Here is an 11533-nt window from a genome sequence, read left to right as displayed (position 1 = left end):
CATTAGCACTACCACAGCAATAGCAGAGGTAAATAATGGGGGGAGGGACAAGAATTAAGAGGAGGTTTAGATTTCCTATTTGGTGAGGGTGTATTTGTTGGTTTTCTTTCTCTTGGGAACAATGAAATGATCTAAAAATGAGAATGTTGATGGACTGTGGTCATGGGGCCCTCTACATGATGCCTAGTGAATGCAGGTGGCTGGAGAATGCACTGATGGAGAAATAGATTGGTGAACGATGGTGTATACTTATGAACAAAGGTGATGCTGCTCCAAAAACTAACGAAGTCGTGAGGCATGCAATGAGGTGAATGAACATGTGAGACATTTGGTGAGACAAAATAAGCCAGAAACCAAAGAACAACAGTGATATGGTCTCCTTTAGAAAATGCTTATAAGAAAACAGGGACTTAGAGTGTAAGCTTTTAGAGCAGACATTAAGTCCAGAGTGGTGATTATTATTTCTGGATTTTGAGAGACTGTTTTATATATATAACCTGATATCTACAAATAAGAATGAAGCTGAACAGTTGGGGTTACAGTAATTCAGAACATAGGGGTAAGGAAGACATTGTCTATCTTTTAGAACCACACATACTCTTTGATACCAATGGAAGAAAGGTTTATTTGGTCTGGAACTGAAATTTTGTGTAATGCATAATCTAATTCAACCTATCTGTACAACTCATTTGAACAATTGAAACACAGGAAGCCCAGAAAAAGAAAGAGGTCCTCTAATCCTGTATAAATTATTGTAATGCCTGGATATCTTCTACAGTATATCAAACAGATAATCAAAAAGTATTGGCAAAGTTCCCTGAGGGATGGGAGAAAGAATATGAAACTATTAAACCTTACCATCAGGGAAGCCCCTGGTACTGTATCAAGCTTTAGGGACACACAAATCAATAGGCTATGCCCTCAATCATGAGGCTTACTCTTGAGACGTTTATGTAGGTAGTGGAGAAACTTAGACTACCTATAGGCATGCCTGAGTGTTACTTCTGGAGGACCTGTTTTGTTGCTCAGATATGGCCTCACTCTTCTAAGCCCAACTCTGCAGGTGAGATCGTTGCCTTCCCCCCTACATGGGACATGACATCCAGGGGTGAAAGTCTCCTGGTGACATGGGAAATGACGCCCAGGAATGAACCCAGCCCTGGCACCATGGAATCAACAATCCCATCCTGACCAAAAGGGGGGAAGTATAATTAATAAAGTATTAGTGGCAGAGAGAGTTCAAATAGAGTTGAGAGGTTACTCTGGAAATTGCCATTATGCAAGCTTCAGTTAGACCTTGCTACCTACCATAAGCTACCAACCCCCAACCAGGACCATTCCAGCCAATCCTAAAGAACACCTATGGCAATATATAAGATTCCACAAGGGTTCCATTCACTAGAGCAACTTTCCAGAGACCTACAACCTCCAGATGGGTCCCTGGTCCAGATAAGTCCTGAAACCTAGCCCAGCCTCTCCAGAACATCAGATAGTTCCGTCTCCCTACCCCATTGCCATAGCACAAACACCCCTAAAGAGAGGGATGGAAAGATCAAAGGTGATGGTGGATTTATACAGAGAAGATAGGATTTAACAAATGAATACAAATGCTGAATCATTAAATTGATGTCTCTTTTAGTCTCCAGTATTTTAGAGCAGCTAGAAGTAAAATCTAAAACTGTGAAATTGCAACCCATGTCAAATCTTAAATATGTTCTACAACTAATTGTGGTGCTGTGCTTTGAAATTTATAGCTTTTTTTTGTATATATGTTATTTTTCACAAAAAAAAGGAGGAAAAAGTCAATTGTGATGATAAAAAAAACATTTAAGTCCTCCATCCTCCTATATTCTGGAGCAACTAGAATGAAAACCATGAGAGGATCATATGGTAGCCCATGACAAACTATGGAATCTGTCCTGTAACTACTTGTTGAAGAATGCTTTGAAAACTATTGCTTTTTTATTTCCTTACTTTGTATATATGATATACCATACAATTAAAAAAGTTAAAAATTAATAAAAAAGCATAGAGTACTTGTTGATTAAGCTATGGCATGCATACACAATGGTGTAATCTTCACTTCCAAGAAGTAATGAATAAATATCCTTTCATCAATTGTAACAAAACTACTAATGAAGCTAAACATCATCAGTGGGGGTAGTATATGGGGTCTCTTTATTTTCTGCATGATTTTTTTGTAAGCCTATAAATTTTCTTAAAAAAAATCTAAATAATAATTACAATCTTTACGATCTGATATCTAGTGATTTCCAGCAAATACTGATAAGTGAATAATTCAATTGCACGAAATTGTATGTAATATGTAAAGTAATAAGAAAACTGCTTCTTTTTTTCAAATGGAGCCACGGGAAAGATAAACTAGTGAACCGTAAATTCGGTTTCCTGCAAGGTTTTGAGCAACAGGGTGAAAGAGCAACAGGAAGGGAATGACACTTCACTAAGTACAAACTTTTTGAGGGGAAGGGTATATTTGGAAGGGTGTTGGAAGGATGTTCATATTCTAAATATTTAAAATGTAAAATTAAGACAGGAAAAAGGGAAAAGTCTCTTAAAATTGAATGCCAGTGGAATCAAAAGAAATATCTATATTTCAAATATTATGCTTAAAAGAAACAAAACTTACAACTAACTTTTTTTCCTGATTTTTAAAACTCATTCTTTATTTTATAACCATAGTTTAAAGCACTACACTCGGTTTTGAAGGTAATATAACAGGATACAATCACTGCATTCCAGGTCCTTTAATAAAGGGATTACTGTTAAAAACAATTTTTCACTCTATTGTGTTAAAAAAAAAGACCTGTACCAGCTTTATAGACAAACATAGGAGGTATTAAAAACTAAGAAAAACATTGAGTCATTGGGAAATGTTTTATTCAAGAGCAGAGTAATTTCAATATACTGCTTCAGTCTAGGGGGAAGAATAAAACTACAAATGAATCTTCAACTGTTTTAAATAGGTCTGTTTTCCTGATGGTATAGTTGTAGCAATTCTAAAATTATATATGTCTTTTAGGGTTCTGCAAATTAGTAAACACTTTCATATGATTGGGATCCAGTTCCCCATTTGTGGGACACTGGGGAAAGCAAAGGCGTGGAAGAACCTAGTGGAGTTCAACCAGAATCAGAAATCCTAAGTATGAAATCACCATATAAATATTGCTAAAAATATCAGGAATCAGTGAATTCCCTGGAACAATGATTAAATCTAGGGCCCATATTTTATTTACCAAGCACTAATTATGCTAACTTTTCCTTTTTTATCCACAGATGTTAATTCCCCAGAAGGCTTTTTCAGTACTGTTCCAAACTGGCACAAAAATAGGTAAAAAGAGTAATGGGCATACTCTATTGAAGAAAACAGAAACCGATTGATAACTGAGTGCCTCTGAGTGTGACCTTTATGTACCTTTGTCCCAAGAATGCTAATTTGAATATAATCATTAGGAAATAATTAAAAACTCTCAAATATCTGTTCTAGGATCTTCCAAATGTGAATGTCATGAAATACAAAGAAAGACTGAAGAAATGCTTATAGGAGACTAAAAGAAAACACCAAGTAAACACAATATCTTATCCCGGACTGCATCCTATACTTGAAGTGAGGAATGCAATAAAGGGCATGGTACAAATAAAATAAAATAGAAAAGGCCTTAAATGTAAGTGAAATAACTTTTTCAGTATTCAATTTCCTGACTGTGATGCCTAAAGTGTGACAAAATATTAAAATTTATGGAATTAGGTAAATGTTATTTGAAAGTTAATTTTAATGAACTTGCAACTTTTCTGTAAGTTATAAATTACACCAAAAAATTAAAAAATAAGGTATATTCACTAAAACAAAACATCAAAGGTAAAGCAGGCATGTTACCATTAATTATAAATTATATTTGTCCCATTTACTATCAAGTCAATATGGTCAAAATGTAATATGCATCTTTGCCTTCTAGAGGCTATGTGTTCCCACCCTCAGAAGTGGCTACTGCTCTCTTCCTTATCTATCAGACTCCCTTTGGGAAATCTATTGAAATAAATGAATACATTAAACTAGATTGGCTTAATTGATGAAATGTTAGCATTGTGAGTCAAATATATGTCTCTAACCTTCAATTCAAGGAACCAAGAATAGTGACAGCATATCAACATATGAAAGTGATGTACTCATTAGATTTTTCTGGATAACAAATTATACAATAATCCTTGTCCTAAAACTTAACTTTCACTCCTTATTTAAATATTTTGTTCTCATCACTGGAGGTTTGATAGATAAGTACTGAGTGATGAAATGCAGATAATGGGTATTATTTTGACTCTCAGATGGTGACAGAATTCTGAGATATAATATAAGGAAAGAGCATTGGAATTGAAGTTTAAGTGGTTGATTTTGAGTCCTAGCTTACATATAGAAGTGGTGTTAATTTAAGATATTTTCTATATTTTCAGTAGTATCTAATATAAACATATTAAATGTGGGTCAAGAAAGAGACTGTTTTTAAAATGTGTCATATTTGAGGAACTCAACTAACATGAACTGCTGCACCAGTACTGCAATATGACTAAGAATGATAATTTGATTATAAAAGTAAAGATAATTTGACTATAAAATAAAAGTAAACTGTATTCATTGAAGATATTTTTCTGGAATTAGTCTGATTTTTTCTCAACCTAATTCTTTTTTCTAAACTCTAGCAAATATTTTTAATGAATTATCTCATTTTTTCTTCACAATGAAGTAAACACTATTTTTATACAAGCAAGGACTACTGCTGATGCACACAGAAGCCCATTCAGTGACATCAGGATTATGAGAGAAGAAAGAGTTTTATTGTAAGGAAATCAGGAGACAGGGTAAAGTCTCATATCTGTCACCCTGAGTCTAAAGAGCTTAGGATTTCTATGGGATTCAAACAGAGGGAGGTGAAATAGTGATTTTGTTTATGTTGGTATATATTAATTGATTATTTTCACTTATAGCTGATAGGGAGTGTTGAAGTACTGGTCTCAGAAGCCCTTGAAAACAGATAAAATTTAGCTGGAACAAGCACAAACTGGTTGTAAATTAGGGGCTGTAAACAAATCACTCAGTAAACATAAGCTCATAACTGCAATAACAAGTAAAAGAATGGAAATTAGCTAAATGATAATTTCTTTATAGCAGGGCTATAAAGAGTCCCGAAAATCTGATTATAGGAATGTTATAGATCGCTTGGTTAATCTAAGGTAACAAGTACAATGACAAGTAAATCTGCTTTAGTCAGGACTTATATTTTAACTCAAATTTTGAGATCTTGTGGATCCTAAATTTTCAGTTTGACTCATATTCATGAAAAATTCATGAACAAGGAATAATAACAGATAATCATAGTAATGCAACTCATATAGATTATCATTAAAAATCTTACTGAATTTTCTGTTCTACAATGTATACCATTAACTCTCCATGGAAGAGTGATTAAGTTTTATTAATTAAAATATTTTCTTGGAACTATGACATTTTACTCCCATATCTACAGTAACCAAAATTATGTTAGAAAAATCTAGCAAGAGGTGTTTATGTAATAATAGATGAAAAAAAAAACACTTCCAAATTCTTACAATTACATCTTTGAAAATCATTTGTTCAATTATTCTACAATGAGGATTTTTACCAGATGACATTGAGATTTATTTTGCTTTTCAAGTTGGATGGCTCCAGCTATATGCATGGTTTCTCAAAGCATGACGTGAATCTGAATCAACTGGACCCACTAAATGAGTCCAAATCATTAAGAATATTTGAAGGGAATCTTCACTTTAGCAAAATGTTCAAGTATATGCTCAATAATTTTTCTATATTAAAGTTTGTTAACCATTAACCTAAAGCATACAAATCTATGATAAGCAAAATTAAGGTAACATTTATGGACTCCAATACTATTGTTGTAGAATTCTGAGTCATGTCCTCCATGGTGGATTCCAGAATGTCTTCTGGAGCCTGAGCACTTCTGCCAAGGGAAACAGCAATTATAATGCTTCTGCCTTAAGAGTTAACTAGCTAATAAGACTACTCAGAAAACTTCTAAGATTTAACTTTAGGGAATATCAAGGGATTAGACAAGTGCCTTAAAAATAATTTGCTGTAGTCATTTTGAACAATAGAATATTCAAATTGACATCAAATTTGAAATAAAAGGAAGGAAAATGGTTGTTTCCACATCATTTTAACATGCACCAGTCAATGAAAAGAAATTGTCACAACTTTGCAGAGACCATTGTGCCCTTTATCAGAAACCTAGAATCCAACTATATGTTGTAATAACAGAATGTTCCAAATAATGCTAGATGTTCTGTTTTATTTTCAGGTCACCACGTGGTAAATAAAACTCTTCCTTCTGGGTGAAAATATTTCACCCTCCAGTGGAAATGTTGGAATTATCTCCTCAAGTCCATCTGGTAAGTAATTATTTCCTTTTAAAAAATGAATAAAAAGAATTCTGCATCAGTAACTAAAAATCTATGGGAAAATATTTTGAATACTGAAAGAATATATTTTATGGCATAAAAGAATGAACTTCAGAAAACATTACAAGATGAAGGAAATGTATTCAGCTAGGATCAGAAAGGTATTTTGTCATGGTGACTTCTCAAGTATCTTTATAAACAAATTCAACTCTTAAAAGTCCCCATGATAATCTAACTCTAATATACACGAGTCCATTAAATGCACAAAGAAATTTGCTAGATGATTCAACTATCCTTCCCATATTAAAATGAGATGTTCAAGATACTTGAACTGCATGACCTCAAGATAATACAAACTTTGATCATAAAATCTTTATTCTCTCTCACCTTTATCCATAAGGCAAGAAAAAGTTACTTACCTATGTTAGATTATTCAATACAAGCTGAGCTCATGATTGTAACAACATATGATAATTGGCATTTTTTTCTGCATTTAGTATTAGGAATACTAACATGCTTTAAAGACAGGGAACTTTGAATAATTTTTCCAAAAGGAAAAGGATTTTTCATGATGCCTATCACAGTAATAGTGTGAGGTACATGCCCCTGTGATTAGAGAAAACTTTTTAAGTTAGTCAAGTTATATCCATCTCATAGCAAATTGAATCTGAGGCTATTTAAGCATCAGGTGAAACTCTTTTAAATGCTATCTGATTTCCTACCCTACTTATGAAATCCTTTTACTTAAAAAAAAATGAACAAAGAATTCTGTAGGTAAATCTGCAGAAATAATTAAATTAAAGATGCAATTTCATGACTCTTTTGCAAGGTGATGTTTCTTTCTCTCAGAATCATTCTGGATAATAGTCTAGATTAATTTTTGTCTTTTGCATATTTCCTTGTCCTACAGAAAGTGAAGAGAGTCTATCAGCATGACCAATGTCACCTTGGTGTCAGGATTCCTCCTGGTAGGGTTTTCTGAGGTCTTGGAGATACAGATTTTACATGGTGTGTTCTTCCTACTGATGTACCTGGCTGCTGTAATGAGTAACATCATCATCATCACTCTCATGACCCTAGACCTGCAACTCCACACACCCATGTACTTTTTCCTGAAGAACTTGTCCTTCTTGAATGTCTTCCTTGTGTCAGTCCCAATCCCAAAATTCATTGTCAGCAGTCTAACCCACAACTATTCCATTTCCATTTTAGGGTGTGCCTTCCAACTACTTTTAATGACTTTTTTCTCAGCCGGTGAAATATTTATCCTCACAGCCATGTCTTATGACCGCTACATAGCCGTCTGCTATCCTTTGCACTACGGGGTCATCATGAATGGCAGCACTTGCGTCCTGATGGCTAGTGCTTCCTGGGCCATTGGAGGACTATTTGGAGCTGTGTTCACAGCTGGTACATTTTCCACACCTTTCTGTGGCTCCATTGTGATCCCACAATTTTTCTGTGATATTCCCTCATTGTTTTCCTGCTCTGAAACATTAGTGGTAGTTTATGCAAGTATCTGGATAGGAATGTGTTTAGGTATGTCTTGCTTCATTTGTGTTGTGATCTCTTATATTTATATTTTCTTAACAGTGCTAAAGATTTCCACCACAACAGGTCAGTCAAAAGCTTTCTCTACATGCCTCCCCCATCTCACTGTTTTTACTGTTTTTGTCATAGCTGCTTATTTTGTTTATCTCAAACCATCTTTAAAAACACCATCAGTTATTGACAAGCTGCTTTCTGTCCTCTACACTGTGATACCTCCAATCCTCAACCCTTTAGTCTACAGCCTTAGGAACAAGGACATGAAACAGGCTTTGATAAGGTTACTGTCAAAAAGACATAATCAAGAGGATCATTACATTTAGTATAACCAAGGGTCTACCAGTGATATAGTGCCTTACAGGTCAATAATGATATTCTAATAAATTACATTATTTTTACCTCTGGAAAGATCTGAGATGAAAAAGCAATGAAATTATTTTTATTGTTGTTTTTGCCATGAAGAAAAGAACACTCATGAAATGATGCGACTGCTTCAAAGTTCAGATGATTGCATTATATGATATGTAATTATTATATAATATATAATTAGCTCTGATATCTCTCTGAAAGAAGTGGTTCTCTTTTCTATGATGTTTCATTTTTGACATTTTAATAACTCATTTTTCCTATTTTATTCATAGATCATGAGTGAATGATTCATTTCATGAATGTAAAATGATTAAGTTGGTTCAATGGGTATAGGACCATGAAAAGGATGTAAGCCACCAAAGTGAAATTCACACATTAATACCCTGAAGGTCTTGGCTGTTCACTGATGAGGTATTGAAAGGCAAAAATAATGCAGCAGTCTATGTGTCACCATACTGGTGTGCCAAGATCCATGAAGAACCAGAAAGAGAGCTAAAGCCCAGCTCAAGTCATGGAGGAATTTTCATCAAAGCAAGTTCTCCATAATAGAAAGTGCTCACCAAGGTAAATAGAATTTCCCTAAACAACCCAGGCAGATGTCTGAAACTATAAGACCTGTATGTATCTATGTGCCTACATGCAGAAGTTCATAAAAGCCTTCATCTCTACTTGTATAAGGTTAATGATATTTTGTTATATTAATATTTAAGTCTGCAAAAAAGCTATGAAATGTATTGACATTATAGCAGAAGATGCACAATTGTAATTGCTTTCTTCTTTTGTTTATTCACTTACACTTAAAATGTGAAAGGTTCTTCTTTATCTTCTGTGTAATTTAACTAGAGAGCCTGTGTCTTATCAAAACTACTTGTTTTGCTTTATATTGATTTTTACAGTCCTCATTATCTTTTCAAAAATATTTCCAAGGTTTTTGTTGTGTTGTTGTTTCTTAATAGTAGACTTTATAATAGTAGACTTTATTTTTTAGATCAATTTTAGGTTTACAGCAAATTTATGCTTAAAGTACAGATTGTTCCCTTTTATCACTTTGCTGCATACACACTTTCTCCTATTATTAATATCTGGCTTTGGTTTGGTGTATTAGTTATAATTTATGAAGCAATATTGATACATTATTATCGTTGGCTGATTCCATAGTTTACACTAGGGTTCACAATTTGTGTTATCCAGTTCCATGGGTTTTCACAAATGTATAATTTTATGAATTGGCCATTAAAGTATCATACAGAATAGTTTCACTGCCCTAAAAATGTCCTTTGTGCCACCAATTCATCCTTCATGCAGTGCCCTTGAACTTTCGGCATCTACTGAACTTTTGACGGTCTTCATAGTTCTGTCTTGTCCAGAGTGTCATATAGTTGTAATCAAACAATATGTGAGATGTTCAGACTGGTTTCTTGCACATAGCAATACACTTTTAAAGTTCCTTCATGTCTTTTTGTAATTTGATAACTCTATTCTTTTTTATTGAATAATATTGCATGGATCTACTAAAATGTATTTTGTATTCACCTATTTGGCAACTATGAATAAAGCTGCTACAAATACTCATGTGCATATTTGCTGTGGACAAAGGCTCTTATCTTATTTGAGTAAATACCTAGAAGTATAATTGCTGGATTGCATGGTCCACATATATTGAACTTTGTACAAAACCGCCACGCTGTCTTCCAAAGTGGCTATACCACCAACAATGAATGAATGTTCCTATCACTCCACAATCTTACCACCATTTTGTGTTTGCACAAAATCCAAATGTGTTTTGGATTTTAGTCATTCTTGTAGGAATATGGTAGTGCTATATTGTTGTTTTAATTTTAACTGAAAATTAAATAGGTTGATATATGATGTTCAACCTATTTTCTGTGCTTATTTTACATTTATATATGTTCTTTCATGAGGTAGCAGTTCAGATATTTGGTCCATTTTGTAATAGGATTGTTTCTTTCCTTATTGTTGAAACTTAAGAGCTCCTTATGTATTTTGGATATAAGAACTTTATCACATATGTGTTTTGCAAATTCCATCTGCAAAGACTGTTTATAATATTTGTTGTATTGATTTCTTTGCTTTTGTTAGTTCCTGACACTCAAAGAAATCTGTCATATCACTAGCCAGATACAGACTTAAGGAACAGACAGCTCAGGGGTTAAATCTCAGAGTTAAGACTTTAATGTATCAAAATATGCAGAGTTCAACAAAAGATTGTAGGACAAAGAAACAGGAAATGATGGTCCATTCAAAGAAAGAAGATAAAAATCCAGAAATCATCAATGCAGAAGATGAAACTTTACATATATGAGACAAATGCCATTAACAATGATCCTTAATATACTTAAGAAGATAAAGAAAAATATAGAGAAATTACTAAAGGATATCAGAAAAACAATCAAGAACAACATGAGATTTTCAGAAAAGACAAACTTTAAAAAGGAATCAGACAGAAATACTAAGTTGAAGACCATGATAGCTAAAATAAACATTTCCTAGAGGAGATAAATAGCACATAGAAAATGCCAGAAGGAAAAATCAGTGATCACAAAGACAAAAGAATTTAAATGATTGAGTCTAAATTCAGGGAAAAAAAAAGAATTTTTAAAAAGAGCAAATAGTGTAAGAGACATGTGAGACACCAATAAGTGTAGCAATACACACATTATGGGAGTTTCAGAGAAAAAGAAAGAGAGAAAGGAACAAAAGGTATATTCAAAGAAATAATGGCAGAAATCTTCCCAGATTGATTGGAAGTCATGAATATGCACATACAAGAAGCCTATAGTGGCTTGAATGTATGTACCCTGAAAAAATATGTTCTTAAAGTTAATCAATTTCCTTGAAAATGAACCTATTACAGATAGGAAATTTTGATAAGGTTAATTCAGATAAGGTATGGCCCAACTGAATTAGGTTGGTTTATGATCAAGATTACTGTAGTACTTAATAAGCAATGTGAAAATCAGACAGAAAAGAAGTCATGAAAGCAGTAAGAACCTGGAATTCAAATGGAACACAGAAGAGAAAGAAAAAGATACCTCTATGTTCATTTCTGTGTAACATAAAAACCAAGAAACAGGGATCACTAGCAACCAGCATCAGAAAGTCACTGTCTCCTGGAAGAAATCAACACCTT

At 33.6% G+C, this 11533-nt stretch overlaps 1 protein-coding gene across 1 annotated transcript; it reads left to right on the top strand.

Moving 5' to 3' along the window:
* The first annotated feature begins 7397 nt into the window (after positions 1-7397).
* LOC143689644 (olfactory receptor 14A2-like) lies at positions 7398-8336 on the top strand. The gene has a single exon (XM_077167870.1). The coding sequence runs from the start codon at positions 7398-7400 to the stop codon at positions 8334-8336; it is 939 nt and encodes a 312-aa protein (XP_077023985.1).
* The last annotated feature ends 3197 nt before the right edge of the window (positions 8337-11533 follow it).

Source organism: Tamandua tetradactyla, chromosome 7, assembly GCF_023851605.1.
Source record: "Tamandua tetradactyla isolate mTamTet1 chromosome 7, mTamTet1.pri, whole genome shotgun sequence".
Taxonomy (NCBI): domain Eukaryota; kingdom Metazoa; phylum Chordata; class Mammalia; order Pilosa; family Myrmecophagidae; genus Tamandua; species Tamandua tetradactyla.
Note: the sequence above shows the minus strand (reverse complement) of the source record. Positions and strands in the feature narration are given on the sequence as shown.

Bases quoted from the DNA above. Each gene is read 5' to 3' on its own strand.
- LOC143689644 (XM_077167870.1), top strand. From the start codon at position 7,398: ATGACCAATGTCACCTTGGTGTCAGGATTCCTCCTGGTAGGGTTTTCT.